The sequence below is a fragment of the Eufriesea mexicana genome, unplaced genomic scaffold, assembly GCF_001483705.2.
Source record: "Eufriesea mexicana isolate 0111107269 unplaced genomic scaffold, ASM148370v2 scaffold294, whole genome shotgun sequence".
NCBI classification, from domain to species: Eukaryota; Metazoa; Arthropoda; class Insecta; order Hymenoptera; family Apidae; genus Eufriesea; species Eufriesea mexicana.
Window position 1 is genome coordinate 1280007 of NW_016908489.1, and position 15962 is coordinate 1295968.

At 53.8% G+C, this 15962-nt stretch overlaps 1 protein-coding gene across 5 annotated transcripts in view; it reads right to left on the reverse strand.

The window, feature by feature from the left end:
* Positions 1–15962, reverse strand: part of LOC108556077 (uncharacterized protein CG43867) — a 110437-nt gene that overhangs the window by 89634 nt on the left and 4841 nt on the right. For all 5 annotated transcript variants that reach the window (XM_017912007.1, XM_017912005.1, XM_017912004.1 and 2 more), the window contains exon 2: positions 5787–7058. In XM_017912007.1, coding sequence (XP_017767496.1) covers positions 5787–6815 — 1029 coding nt within the window. In that variant the 5' untranslated portion in view covers positions 6816–7058. The remainder of the gene's footprint in view (positions 1–5786; positions 7059–15962) is intronic.

Here is a 15962-nt window from a genome sequence, read left to right on the forward strand (position 1 = left end):
TGTGGGGACACTCGGCTAGGTATACAAATCAAGATAATGGGGAATATTTCACGGTAATGTAACGGGTGGCTGAGTCGTATAGGTCCCACGAGCATTCGGTATATACAGGGCCGTCATCTGTATCAATAGAGCGCCACTAGCGGAGAGTTCTGCGCGCCTCCCTCTTGGTCTTTCCCCTCCGCGGTCCTGTTGCATAATGCCTCGGCGAGGAGCGTACAGCGGGCATCGATAAGTCACGCTCGTGGCCTTATCTACGGAGAAGGGAGACGGGGACGGCGCCAAGATTCTCGCGGGCAGCCGGAGAAGAGGAGAAGGGGGACGAGGGGCGTTTGAAACGATAGAAAGGAAAAACGGAGGAAAGGCGGTCGGCGTGATCGATATTAAAGCGGGTCGTCCTCGAATCTTGGAAGGAATTCGTGCGAGTCATGCAATTATTCCCCTCCGTTTGTCTTCCAGTTTGGCATTGAAATTCGCTCCACGGCCCTGGTCACGAAAGCAACGATAATTTCCCGCTGACGTCCATCGTTACGTAAAACCGCTCGTTTTCGTGCGTTATTCGCGGTTTCCAAGAAGCGAGAACCCATTTGCACGCGGTGGTGGTTGTTGCGATATTTCCAAGGGAATAAATATATCGCGGCTGGTTATTTTCGGAGTTTTACGCGCGAACACGCGTCAACGGGGATTTTAATGAAAAGTTGTGGTCACCACCGGCCATGAACATCGAACGACGAGCGCGCGCGGATGCCACCCTGATTCCAGCCGGCAATTTTATTCGGGTTCAATGGGGCTGCGCGCAAATGCAAACATCGAAGGTGTCGGGAGCACGCGGGACGCGGCTCGTTACGTTCGCGAAGAATCACCCGAAACGTCAAAACTCGTTTCCCGAACGCGTTCGCGCGAATCGGTTCGCGCGACCACCCAAGTACCGCGCGATGCGAGTAATCTCGTTAGCCTCGTTGCCTCGCCACTCACGTCCTCCCGTCCACGCTGCGGACCCACGCTAGTCCCCGAGCATTGGCTACCGATCCGAGCGGGAAAAAGAAAAGAAAAGGAAGAAGCACGGAAAGATGGCGATAACGCGAAACGGGGATGGAGAAAAAGACAGTGGCGTAGGAGCGTTGAATTTTCGATATTGCCTGAAAGCACGCGGAAGCAAGGCGAGCCTCGATGGATCGGAAGGCTGCTCGTCATCCTCGCTCAGCTTTCGATATCCTTTCCGTTGACGGCGACAGAGAGGAGCGGGACGCCGAGTTAACATCCGTTTCATCCGTAAATAGGTCTGAAAACGGTGGAAAAGGAGGCTTCTGCCTGCCGCTCGAGCCGTCGAGGAGGCGCAGCCTTTTGAAATCCGCGCGGCAGAAGGCTCGTCTGTTTGCACGGGGTCCTCCATTCACGCCGTCGCCGGCGAATCAATATTGATACGGACCTTTATATATGTGAAGCGCCACGCTGTGCACGCCATTCCGATGGAATGCAATATTAATAGCACGCCGGAACAATATATCGCCGGCTACCTGTGTGCACACGCGTGTACTAACGCCGCGATATTTGCTTAGGCGCGTCCTGGTTCGGGCCTGTCATCGTCGCCCGGATAACGAGCTGTCGCCAGCTAGACAAGCCAGCTAGACGCGTCATTTCGACCGTCTCGGCCATGTTTCCGCGCAAATTAACCCTTTTAGCGAGCACGAGGACGTCGACAACGGGAAAATCGGTGGCGCAACGACGCGTTGGCAGAGAGGATTAATCGGGGGGTGCTCGGCGAAAGAGGGAAGAGCAGTTTTTCGAGTTGATCAGTAGCTAGGGTCAAAGAGCGAGCAGAGCAAACAGAGTCGAAGCAACTGACTAAATCCCGATAGTTGCTCCGAGCGAGATTAATCGAGTCGATACCGAACGACCTAACCGGTCTGAGTTATTAGCCCGAGGCCCACCACCCCGCGCAGCCTGACACAGTTCCGAAGCTGCGACGTCAGGCGTCGCGCGGCCGCGAAATCCGCGACCAACCGACGCGGAAACGAGAACGCCACTCGTTCGAACAAAGATGACAAAACGGAGAGCCGACGTCGCGATGCGGAACGAGATAACGACGAGAACCACGACCGGTAGACAAAGGGATCGAGGACGCAAAAGGGGAGGAACGACAGCTGGCTGTGGAAGAATCGGCACTCGAAGCGTCGCTCTCATCTCGGCCAGGTGTAGATATCGCGCGACGACCGTGGCCAGGCAAATTAGAAATTCTAACGAAGATCAAGCCGAGGTTAAGAACTCGACCGAGAACTCGTCGCGGGAGCAAGAGGAGAGATTTTCCACGCGGTTTGGCTTAGACCCTCGCATTTTCCGCGACGCAGTTTGATACTCGGCAGACTGCCCGCCATTTTGGATTCGCGCCTAACCTCCCTCTCTTCTCGTCTCTCGGAGAAATTGCGCCGTGTAATTTATTCGTGCATAGTCGAAAGCTTGTCACGAGCGTTTTCGCGAATCGGTGTACAGCTGGTTGAATCGATGTTAATTTATCGACGACTACCCCCCACGTCATCGTGTCCACCCTTTCGCGACGGGCGAGAACGGAAAACGAGACGGGAGAGACAGAGAGAAGAGCGAGGGGGTGGAAGAGGCGACGAAAGTCCAGTTCGTCGACACGTACGAACGCGTCCGATCCGCGTGGCGATATTTACCGATTCCCCGTTTAACTGGATGTTTTCGGGGGGTGGGAATAAAAGCCGTGGCCGGAAAGAGGGTGGAACGCGAGGGACAGGCTGGCAAAAACGTGGAAATATGGCGGGTCCGTGGAGGCGGCAGTATAATTTCCGACCGTGCGCGGCTCGCCGAATTCTCGTCAGCGTTTCATACCCTCCTCTCGCATCTCTCCGGCTACACACGCGCCCGTTCTCACCCTTTCTCGCTCGCAGTTTGTCTGCATTAACGCTCAGCCGGGCGACCGTTCGACGCCGCGGTGAAAACGTCGGGAAAGGAAGAAGCGGGAAAGCCGGGGAAATTCCACTCGCGGAAAAGCCACGTTCGACGTCGCGACGCGAATTTTCGCGAAACCTCCCGCTGTATTTTCCCTCGCTCTTTTCACCGCAGCACACGCGACACACGCGTCATCGTCATCGTCGTCATCGTGGTCATGGCTGCCGTCGCCGCCACCAGAGGGCTTTCAGCCGGCAGGGAAATCGTATCGCGCCGGAAGCGCGCGAGTGCTGTTAATTTTTTTACGAGGCCGTTACTCGTTAGTGCCCTTTGAAGAGGCTTTAAAGAGCGCGATACGCGGATAGCCGACCCGCTATCTCCTCCGACCCCGTCCCCGACCCCTTCGCCCTGCCGGTTGAACTATTTCCGTGGCGCGACCGTGAACGCGGAATGTAGGCCCTTGTCACGCGACGAAAGGTCAACTCTCGCAGCACGTGAGCAATTTCCAGGAAACTGCCCCCGCGTGTACGTGCGCGACACCACCCCCCATCGATCCGGCCGCCGACACCGAATTCGCGGGACCATTGCTGGTCTGCGGCCTCTCCGGCGGCGAGACGCGCGCGGATTACGCGTCCGCTCGTAATCTCTCCGCGTAATTTCTCCTCGTAATTTCTGCTCGTTAGGACCGGTGTGGGCTTCCAATTAAGCGCGGCTATTTATCGATTCGGCCACCCGGAGGGATTACCGCTCGACCGGCATGCCTGGCGACGAAACAGCTCCCACCCGAAGGGAAACGGCGCCTCGCCGCAGATAATCCGACCTTCGTCGTCCTTTAACGTCCGAGCTTTCGCGGAGATGGTCCGCGATGATTCGAAAGAGAGGTACAGGAAGAACGGGGAACACTCTGCGAGCTTCCTAGCAGTCGTCGGATTTCGCGACGAGGCTCGACAACGCGTGCGGAACGGCGCGGAAACGTCGGGAAAGTTGCGCGCGTAACCTCGAATCTCGAAGCCGGCCGCGCTGTAAACAAACGTTACGTCAATCAGGACAACGATCCAGCGGTGATGCAAGCTGCGCGTAACGGGCTTCGACTCGCGATACGAAAGCGATAAGGAGCCACGGTCGAGGCTCTCTCGTCAGCTGATTTTACCACTATTCCCAGCAGCGAGTCGACGCTGCTCGACGTTTCGAGCGGAAAAATTTCCCGATTAACCCCTCGCGCTACGCTGAAACTCGGAAAAGGCCGTGCCAAATCCGCGCGCCCGAATGGTTAGGTTAGGGAGGAGACTGAGTGTCGAAATTTGAAACACGATGTCTTACGGATCGAGTGCGAGATAGCCGTGAGTCCATTTCACATAAACATGTTTGGTCCGAAATGTCGATAACGAGTGGGACTCGTGATATTCGTGTTTGGCCCGAAATGTCGAGCACGAGTCAGACTCGTGTTATTCGTGTTTGGCCCAATACGTCGATCGCGTGCCAGACTCGTGATATCCACGTATGGCATGAAATCATACAACGGGCCTCACTCGTGATATTCAAGTTTGGCCTAGAATTTTCATCACGAGTCAGACTCGTGAAAACAGTGCAAGGGGTTAAAAGAATTGCCATGGATTCCATCCATGACGAACTAAGGTGGCGCTACGGAAGTAACGCCGAGGAATGAGATAGTAGATGGCGCGATTACGATGGAACGATTAGTCGTTTCTGCTATTTCGATACGAAATGGCGGACGGACGGTTTTGAAGTTGTCGTGATTTTTCGACGTGGAACGGTGCGCAGGAAACAACGATTTAAACGGTGCCTGCGGAGTCTTCTCATCCGGTAAGTGATCCAATCCCGTTTAAGAGGCACGAGGGGTTTTGAAGGAGCAAAGAGACCATTCCCCGGCTCTCCATAGCGGCGGCTATGTGCCTTATCTAGGGTGGTCGCGTTAAATCGTGACGCGTGACCGTGCATACTAAAGACGTATGTACCTAAGCGGCGTTTTCCCCTTCCGCCGACCGGTTCCACCCTCTGCCGCGATTCGTTTGACGTATGTCGAGCGTCGGATAAAGCCGGCCGTGAACGGTATAAATTGTTCCGAGATCGTAACGAGGACCGGTTCGACGTCGTTCCCGATCCGAATCGCGGCTCCGCGCCACTGCGAGCGATCTAAAGCCCCGTTCACGCGAGCCGATGCGATCGGGCAACTTTACGGACTACCGGAGCAAGTATTCGATGGGAATTCGATAGAGCGGAGGGTATTTGCCGTGGAATCGCTGGGTAATCTACGAGACCGGGTGGTGCCCGGATGGTGGTCCTCTCCTTTCGAGTCTCTCTCCGTTCCAGAGCAACTTACGCGCGTTAAATTAACCCGGTATAGCCGGACTCGTATCGGACGGGATGGAACGGATCGGGTGAGTTTTCCGACCTGGAACGACTACCATTCCAGGTGAGCGGATCGTTTCGCGGAAACGCAGTCCCGTTCGATGGTCGGACGCGAGACGCAGCGCGGGAAACAGGGAACAACGGTTGTCGGGCAGAGGCCGTGACGCCGACGGCACGGAACGGGATCGCTTATTGGTTCGGTCACGGACCGTTTGTCGCGATTGGTCCCCGCAGACTAGCCGGAAAATACGGGTCGAGACGCTGTCGTTCCTTTCAGCCGGAGCGACGGCATTTTCCCAGGCCCCGTGGAACACCATCTCACACGGTTGATTGGAAATTTTCCAGAGGAACTCGGGTTCGCGACATGGTCGACCTATCTCTTCCCCCCCCCCATCGCCCCCCGGGGTTGACGCGGGAGTTCCGCGAAAGTCGGAGACCGGCCGGTGGAACGCGGTCGGAACGGGAAAAGAGTCGAGCAAAAAGGAGAAGAGCAAGGTAAACAGACTCACCTTCTCGCGAAGCATATCTCGCACCCTGGTGGCCTGGCTTCTGCTTCTGTGCAGTTCGAGCTGCAACTCGAGGCACCTCTCCTGCCAATTAAGCTCCTCCACCGCGCTCGAGTATCCATCGAAGCTCTTGGACGAGCCGTAAGCGGGTCTGCTCTCGAGCTTCTCCTTCTTCGCGTCCGAGCTGGCTGCCGCGGCCGCAGCCACGGCGTTCCTCTGATCCACGTACAGCCGATTATCCGCGAAGATTCTGCCAGTTTGCTCCGGCTGTCGGCCGGAGAACGAGTAAGCTCGGTCAAAGTGGGCGCTGCGCTGTGGCGCCGGCCCGGGGTCAAAGTTCGATCTGGCCCTGGCGAACGCGGCCAGATCCTTCACGTCGTAGCAGTCGGAGGAGGAGCCCTCGAAGTCGGTCTGCGCGGCGAACGTCCGTTTGTCCGCGTACTCCACGTGGCCGCTCGACTCGGACGTGAAATCGTACGGGCTACACTTTGGCTTCGTGTCCCTGAGCTCGACGTAGCCCGCGCTTCTCGCCGCGTCCGCGAACCCCTTGTTATTATCCTTTTGGAAGAGCAAATTCGGCACGTTCACGTACGGCGAGTCCCTGGCATGCACCGGAACCGAAAGACTTCCGGAGGCCGCGATCGCCGCGGCGTGATTGTTGTTGGCGTTGTTGGCGTGTCTGGGTCGCGGCGGTGGGGCCGGCGCCTGGCGAAATTGCCTTGGCCAGAGTCGAGGACTCTCCGCTCCGCTTGGCAGCCCGCCGCCTCGACTCGTCGACGACGACGACGACGACGACTCCGCTCCGGTTTGTTGTCTACGCGCCACCACGACCTCGGCTGCTGCTGCTGCTGCTGCTGCTGCTGGCCCCGTTTGCGCGATGCCACCACCGCCAACGCTAGTCGCCTCGTGACCCCGTACACCTAGCCTCGGACTGCAGGGGGCCGAGTTGGAGCCGAAATCGGTCGCGAGCCGCGCGATCGGGTCGAGGATCTGCGAGAGGCGTCGCGCCGGGGAACCTCGCACCTCCTCCATCCTTTGTCCTGGCTCGCCAACGCTTGTCCTAGCTGCCTCCTTCTCGTGTATCCTCTCCTCGAGACGCGCGCCGCTGGCGTCGCCCTCAGTGCATCGCTCGACGGCGTGGCCGGGCCCTCGCGTTCCCTGCTTCCCTCGAGGGATCACGTTGAAACGCGCGCGGCCATCTCCCGGCGATCACGATGATCTCACGCGTGCATCCTGCGTGCATCCTTGCTCACATCCTCGCGGCTGCACGGCGACCTGCAACATCCCAACCCACCGACTGACACACCACCGACATCACTCAACCGTGGGATCGCTAGATCGCTAGATCGCGTCGCGCGTTCGGACAGCCACCACCTATCTCTCGCTACCTCTCGCGTGATACGCTACCGTCATACACCGTTATTTACCGCGTCATTGTAATCTCCGCCTCGAGAGTGCTGCCAGCGAGAATATTCGCGTAACCGTACGTTACGTTTCCTTCGATCGTACCCGAAGCTTTCGCCGCTAGCTCGCCACTTTGGAACCCGTCAGATTTTTCCACCTTCGACCACCGCTCGTACCTCGAGTTCCCACACGCCCCGGGCGCTCTTCGTCGTCTTCGTCGTCTTCTCCGTAGTTTATCTAACGGTCACGTGGAAAGCGGCGACAAGACGTCCGAGTTGGGTTCGGTAATCGCGACGAGGATAACGCGACGCGTCCGTCGCAGCTCTAATCGCTCGGCTTCGCCGCCTGTCGCTCGCAACTTCGAATCCAGCGGTATCCAATTTGCGCGTGACATTAACGAAGGACGCGTAATCGTCCTCTCGCGCCGCTATGCACCGACGTGCACCGACATGCACCGACACACAGGCGTCTCTCCCCGCGGTTGGCCTCGCGATTTAATCGTTCCACTGGAAAAACGGTGTTCCTTGGCGCGTCGACGTCGCGGTCTAGCGACGAGCAGAGACAGCTCTCCTCTCGACTTACCGAACAACCGTCCGACAACTTTCGCGAACTCGTTTCCGCGGGCTAGGCTGACGAGGTTAGACCAGGAAATGGAAGGCAGATATTAACTCGCGGCGAGTGTTTGCAGTACTAAATTGAAAGCTGTAACTCTCTTTGGGGTGTCTCTCGAAACGCTCTCCTCTTTCTCCCTTCGTCCCTCCCTCTTTCATTTCCTTCGGCCGCCGCTTCTTCGGCTGACTTGGCGTGACGAGACGCGCACATAGAGCAAAAGGGAAGGGAGGATTGCAGAGGAGAGCAAGAAAGTACAGAGGGGGTAGAGAGTGGAAGAGACGACTGCGACGACGACAACGACGACGACGATGGCGACGAAGACTAGGAGGACGACGGCGACGCAGGGCTACAAAGTTTATTTTAAGGTCGACGCTAAAAGGGGCGAAATGAAAAACCGGATGGAGGGGTGGGCCGTGTAACGCTCCGTTCTGCAATTACCGAGCGAAACGTCTGCTCGTGGAGAGGACGGCCGCCAAACAGGAAGGACAGTAGCCTCTATTTAGCGAGGTCACCGTGGTATTATCGAGTATCGGAGTTTACGCGTTCCAGGTGAGAAACTGCGGGAAGGTAAAGACACGAAATGTCGGGTCAAGGCCGTACGAAACGCACGTAAGTTTAGACGCTGACTGTTGTTCCTATTCTGGTAATCCTCTTAGCATTCTCAATGCGTTGCTCCTTTTATTCCTCCCATTCCTTTCCCGTGTCCCAACGTGTCTCAGGATCTACCTCGTTAAACGATCGCTTCCTCTAGTACCGAGAGTGGCGTTGCTCCTTTTATTCCTCCCATTCCTTTTTCCCGTGTCCCAACGTGTCTCAGGATCTACCTCGTTAAACGATCGCTTCCTCTAGTACCGAGTAAGTAGTCCCAATCACGGCGAGGTATAAAACCGAAGGGGGGGTTCTTTTCTCTCGTGGAACGATCTACTACTGATCTAGGACAAAGTCTGTTGACGGAAGTAGGCGGAGGAGAACGGGAAGAGAAACAACGTCAACACGATAGTCGGATGTATATAGTTGGCAGGGAGGAGGATTTTCGATCGTTAGCGACCACCACGCACGCACGCAGTGTGTGGGGACTTTATTCACAGAAGATGAAGTCATCCGCGATGACTAGATGATGATAGAGGTTGGTTAAGTTGCCAGGAACGATTTCGAGGAAAGTAACCCCACCGTGTGTGTCCGCGAGCTCGGATTGGCCACCGTCCACGTATTTTGGCCAAACAGTAGTAGTTTACGCGTTGTAGGTCAACTCGGGATCATCCGGAAGAAATCGAAGGCGCCGACGAGAGATTCCAGTGGTCACCCATCCTTCCGCGATTCCCAGAGAATGATATTTAACACGGAATACCACCGATCCTATCATCCTATCGATAACTCCGTGGTACCTTGGTACCCAGATCATTCTTTAACGAGGTAAATAAACGCGTACAGAGGTACTGGCACGATTATCGATTTCGGATTCCAATATAGGCGCGTAACGCGCGGAAGCCATTACGGATATCGCGTGGCGGAATATTTTCGACGTAACGGGGATATTTATCGAATTATAAGCTACCGGAGGAGGCGCGAACCGAGACGGGAAGAAGGTTCCCGAAGGGGAACCACGGGGCACGAGCGAATCGACACAGGCGAGCATAGCGTAGCCATGCAGACGGCACTCGAGGCCGATAGGATCAGCCGACTAGCGCAGTCAAATAACGAATAACGAGAGGCCTTCCTCCTGCCATTCGGGGATGCGTGAGAACTCCTAATCAGCATCTATTCACTTAGACAGCCAGTCGATTCACGAACCCGATACCGCGCAAGCCACGTAATGAACATACGTAAGAGGGCTTGGTGCGACCGTGAATACTTCGAATTAAGTCGACGCGTTCTCGCGAGTCTAACCCGATTTTCTTGCGAGTCGAGTTTCTCCCCATTTTCCTTCTTTTCTTCGAGATCGAGAGCGTTGAGATCCGTCGATTCGCCTCGGCCAATTACGATAATGGAACCGATTCGGGATCGCAAAGGGGACAAACGCAGAGAAGAGGGACGGGGTTGTCGCGAAGCGACGAGACATCGACGCCAGGCGTCGAGTCAAAGGACCGTCTTTCGGCGTTTTCGTCGGAGAAAGGGGTGGAAGGTTTTTTCTGGACACAAGGGACCATAGTGGCGCGCTGCTTTCAGAGAAAACAGTAATTATACAAATTGATGGCGCGGCCGGAAACCGAATCTTCGTCTGGAAATAGCCGGCTCGTGGGCCCTTTACGCATCCTCTCTTCTCTCTCTCCCTGTCTCCCCTTATTTTTACCCCCCCTCCCCGATGCCGGGGGAGATTCGTCTCAACACTTTACCCACCGATGGCCTATTAATCGGCTTCTTGTCACCGACGCTTACCAATCTATATAGCCTATTAATCCGTTGTCACGGCGATGAACAGTCACTATCATAATATGAACGGTAATTTGTTATTCAGTGTTATAGTAAAATTCAATAGAGAAGCAAACTCTGCATCCCAGCGGTGTGGGGGTGATCCCTTCCCTCAATGTTCTGTCTTTTGTCACCAGTCTTCTGAGCACGACTTTTGACCTGCGAGACCCTGAACAGTTCTGTTCTGACCATTCGTCCGTTGAATAAAGATTTGCACAGTTTCTCTACAGTTTTTCCACGGTTTACTATTCCTTGCGTAACAACCCCTTTAACCCTTTGCACTCGAGATGCGCCTCTGAGTCACCATTAAATTACATTCTAAAGATCGATGTTTATCAATACATCAAATTCAAAATTACCCAACGGTGCGTGCAATGTCGAAGTAAATTAATTCTACGTCTTAATTTGCATGCGATTTCTTATTTGCCATTTTAAAAATATCCTCGACTTTATGACAGAAAATCCTCGAATTACTATTTCTCTGTAACGAAAACATCGTCGAGTGCAAAGGGTTAAGTTGCTCAGTTGTATCAGTCGCGTTGCTTCGTAAGCTCGCCATTTTTATATGGGGGGCGCCAGGGAGAATCTGCGACTGAGCCACCGGTCGGATGTGCTTATACGTTGAATAGCTAACGGTCGGTAAAATGTTAACACCAGTGTCACGATGGAACTCGATGATCGAAGCCTCGCGAACTACCTGTAGCGTTTCCTCCTCGTCGACGGATACCGGAAACGAACGGATACCGACGCCCACGCGATCTCGCGAGGAGGAGGATCGATCGGAACCCCGGTAGCTTGTGCTAAACGCGATACGAAAAATAAACACGCCTTCGTGGAACATCCTACGTGAGAGACAAACGTTACGCAATTGCACTCGTAATCGACAACGATCCTCTCGATTCCAGACGTTCGCTCGCTCGCGTTACGCGTCGTTACGTCAGCCCGACGCGTATTTTTATCCATGGAGAAACGATTCATCGAATCGACCAGTCCGTCGCGTTCCTCGAGCGGAAAGATCCGACGAAACGAAGAAACCGGGTATCGATTCCGCTCGAGCTTCCATAAACCGCGACGTTTTAATAAAGCCCCATGCAACGCTCGTATCCCACGCGTTTTATTATTACTACGCTGTAAATCCATCCAGCCGGTGTGTATCGGCATAGGCTGATTTTACGCCGCTCCTCTCGCTCTCTTTCTCTCTCTTCCACCCGCTGCATTTTCTGCAAAGTGTACGCGCGTCTCACTCGCCGAAGGATCGAACCCTCTCGCGCCCGTGGCCGCGTAATATCGCCGGTTTTACGAGCAAGCGATATCTTTTTCCCCGCGATACCGTGTACTTTTCGGATTGTCGTTTTCACCAAAGAAACGCTCCTCGGCCGCGTCGCGTGACCCTTTTTGGATACACGCGAGATATACGGCCGCAATAACGGCCAGTTCCGCGTATAAATCTGAATACCTACTCGAAATACCTAAATCTCCCCGATAAAATCCGTGCCCCCTTGTTTCGAGCCGCTCGGCCCAACATTTACTGTGGGACCACCGCGAACTTTTCCCAAACTGGGCTACCGATACACGGACCACGCGATATCCCACTCGAGATCCCATTCAGCGAAACCAGATCATCCATCGATACCCTATCCGCCATTTTCTCTTCCCGCGGAATTTCCCAGAATTTCCCAGAGTTTCCGCGAATTTGCAAGTAGTCGACCTGCTAGACTACCGAGCATCCCGATCGATCGATCGATACGGACTTAATTCTTAATCGTAATAAAATTACGTATTCATAGAGGGCCGGCGTGTTCTCCTTTAGCCCTGCCTCACCCTCGCCCTGCCGCGCGTAGGCCTACGAGGAACATCGGCGTTCCAGTCACACGTAGCTTCGCGCCATGTCTGGACGTATATAGAGGCAGCTAGTGGTCCCGCGGAGTCCATGAATAAATTTCGAATTAACTTTCGAACGGTTTTCGCGTTATACGAGGCGCGACGGAAGCCCTCTTCAATCTGGCCGGCTCCTTGGAGGCAGTCGTTGTAATGCCAATGGCTCACTCCCGCGCCTCTACCCTCGCACAAAGGGCCACTGTATAGCAACCGGCAGCCACCTGACAAAGAAACCTCCTCTCCGCCGAATCGAGAAAATTCTGAAATTCCTACTGGGTGCCTAGATACGTACACGATCTCCATATCCATTGGATATCCATCGGAGGACAGTGTTGGAAGCCAGTCTTAGCCACGCGGGACTCCAAAATTCAAAGCTCTACGGACTGATACGGAGGACGATAGTACGAACCACGGTGGAATTAGGTGGAATTAGACGAAATTAGGTGAAATTAGCTAAAATTAGCTGGAATTTACTAAACTCGGATTCGCGAATGGCACGATTGGGAAGCTTCCGAATTAAACGCGTCTTCTTCTCACAGTGCAGGTGATAAATCACGAGAATATCGGGGCTCCGAGTTTTACAAGGGGGTTCTTCCCCTACGAACGAAGATTTCTTTGAAAGAATTGTAAAAGGGAGTCGATGCTGGAGGTCTCGATTATCGAACCGTTGCGCCGCACGCTCGATTCCAAAGCGGCCAGAGAGCATTTCCCCTGCAGGGGTCTGGAAAACAAGATGTTATCGGTCCGTGGCGGAGGAAGAGCGCAGGGTTCCTTCGTTTCCACGCAATTCCAACGGTCGCAACAAAGTGTAATGCCGCTCGCGAGGGGGCCGCGCGCTTGCACGCGCAATTACTGTTACGCGTATCGAGACGTTACGGAGAAAAGTAGAGGAGAGAACAGAGAGAGAGAGGAGGAGAGTTCTCCGGGAAAAAGGAGCGGCACAAGGGGGCCACGCATCGATTCGAGGGAAACGTCGAACGCGAGTTCTCGCTAGGGAAGGAAAGGCACGTTCCGCGGACTCGCGCGAAGACCGGAAGTTCGATCGTGATTTCGATTTCGGATGCTCGAGACGCGAAAACAGGGATTCTTCCGAGACTTCCATCCGGACTGTACGTTCCTCCGACGATTCTCCCCTTTTTTCCCGCCAGCCTGTATCCCGGTTATGTATTATTTATGGCTCGACAGATCCCCGCAGAACGAAACCGATTCTTCCTCCGCGCGAGCGGACAGCCGCGGCTCGTCGAGGTAATTTATTCGACACCCTGTATGCAAAATTCCGCCATCCTGCCGCTATCTGGACCCCTACTCCTCTCAAAACAACTTCTTCGATTACGTGACACCTATGCCTTCCATCCCTCCCCATAAATCTTCCCCGCGAATTCTATCCCACGCGTCGTAAAAATTCCGCGAAAATTCTGCTAAAATTCTTCGAAAAGTTCACGAGCCATACTCGAGATCGATATTCGACTATTGGACTGGTTATACATGTAACACGACATCCTAAAACACGGTTTCACTGTAACACGATTCATAAATGGCGGCAACCCTCCTACAACACGACATCCTAAAGCACGGTTTCGTTATAACACGATTCATAAATGGCGGCAACCCTCCTACAACAACCCTCCTATAACACGATTTCACTATAACGGATTTAATGGAAATGGCGTCTGAAGCTGTAAATAATATCGATTCCGAGGACCCTAGCACCGATGAAGATGGTGCAGTTAATAATTTAACATTAAAGAATTACAAGAAGGACTAAGTTTGCTGTTAGCTGAAGATCTCGAGTTATTTTTCTCGAATGCAAACCCTTCCGCCGAAAGAAGTCGAAAATTCAAAAGGGGGCTGCAAAACTGTTTAGCTCCAAACCGAGACACGATTCATAAATGGCGGCAACCCTCCTACAACAACCCTCCTATAACACGGTTTCACTATAACGGATTTAATGGAAATGGCGTCTGAAGCTGTAAATAATATCGATTCCGAGGACCCTAGCACCGATGAAGATGGTGCAGTTAATAATTTAACATTAAAGAATTACAAGAAGGACTAAGTTTGTTGTTAGCTGAAGATCTCGAGTCATTTTTCTCGAATGCAAACCCTTCCGCCGAAAGAAGTCGAAAATGCAAAAGGGGGCTGCAAAACTGTTTAGCTCCAAACCGAGAAATTTGCAACGACCTGGTAAGAACCAGCAAGCAAAGTGAAATTACATCACCATGTTTCACACAACACGGAATTTTCTAGGAACCAATCTACCGTGTTATAGGAGGGTCACCTGTACTTCGAATAAACTTCTATTCTCTGCGGCCTGGAAAGACGCGTTTGAAATAGCAAAATCTCGCGAACGCGAGTTCGGCTCGCATGACTATCCCGTTGTGGAAGGCAAAGGAACGAATTTTCAAGATCAGACGGGTGGAGGAAGCCGAGTGGAAGATGTTTCTATTTCTCATTCCACGCGTCCGTCGTGTTGCTCGCCGTGCAATTTCAACGACCCGCGTTGCGCGTACACGCAGCGAAATAAAGGACGTCTCGCGTGGTGTCGCGTGCGAAGAAACTATCCCGCGGATACGTGACGCGAATACATCGCCGATGCTAATTGCGGGTAGAAAGGCCGTGCACCGGGCCCCGCCTCGAAAACGCCGCGGGAAATATCCGCACCGGGGGGGACCGGAGTCGCGAACCCTTTCGGCTCCGCGCGATTACGCGTTCCCCTATTTAGCCAAGGAACAGCCGCCAGGACCAAGGACAATGGATGGAAATTTACCGAGTGTTCGATGAATCGAATCGCATCGTAGAATCCCACCAATGCGTGCACTCGCGAGAGAAAGAGAGAGAGGGAGAGCCTCTAAAACGGGATTTACCGTAGCGGTGAAACTGATTTCGGTTTATGATAGCTTAAACAGGGAACCGATGAAATTTCGCGGTAAAGTAGCTCGCACGGAGGGTAAAAGTTAATTCTCGAGGCTGCAAGTTCGCGGCGGCGAAGGAATATAAATTTCACGGGAAATCATTGCATATGGTACGGTCGAAATTCCCCGTAGAGGCGAGGAAACTTGCTCGATTCGCCATCGAGAGATCCGACGAAACTTTCGCCACCCTTTCTCGCGTGTCGAGCAATACGCGAACCCCCAACTTTCGCGCGCGTTTGAATACGGCCGGCGAATAATGTTTGCCAGATTGCGAGCAAACCAGAGGAGGAATTTTATGGCGACGGGTCGTCGGGTTGACCCGACGTTTCACGGTCCCGGCTACGACCCACTAGCCAGCCCCGAATCTCCTAATAATCGAACCGATATCGCCCGGGTACCCCCGTCGCCGGAACCCTCCCTCCCGCCTTTCCGTTTTCCAAAACAGTTTGGATTTTACGACCGATCGCGATGGCGGATCTCGTCCGTGGAAATTGCCTGGAAATTCCGATGGACCCCGCGGGCCACGGAAAACCGACGAATAATACCGGTAGGAGGGAAACAACCGGTGTAAGTCAACGTAAATCAATCTAAGTCAATGTAAGTGAACGAACGATCGATCGACTGGTTAAAATGGAATTAATCCGGGAATATGTTCACGAGGGACGAGATACGAAACGAATCGAAGGAGCGAAAATAAACGAGCTAACCTACATAACATTGAATGAACGCGAGAATGGAGGGGCAAACTGGATGAAGTTCGAAAGTATCCGTTTTCGTGTTACGAGGTTAAATTTTGCCACGCGAGAGAGGGGGAGGGGGGCGCGTTGGACAGTCGGTGGCGTTTTCCAAATGGACAAGGGCCAGGTCGTGGATGACGGGACCGAGAAACCGAGTCATCGATATCTCTAAACTGTCTCGCCCGTTGGAATGATTTGTCACCGCTGACAGAGCCGCTTATCGGCAT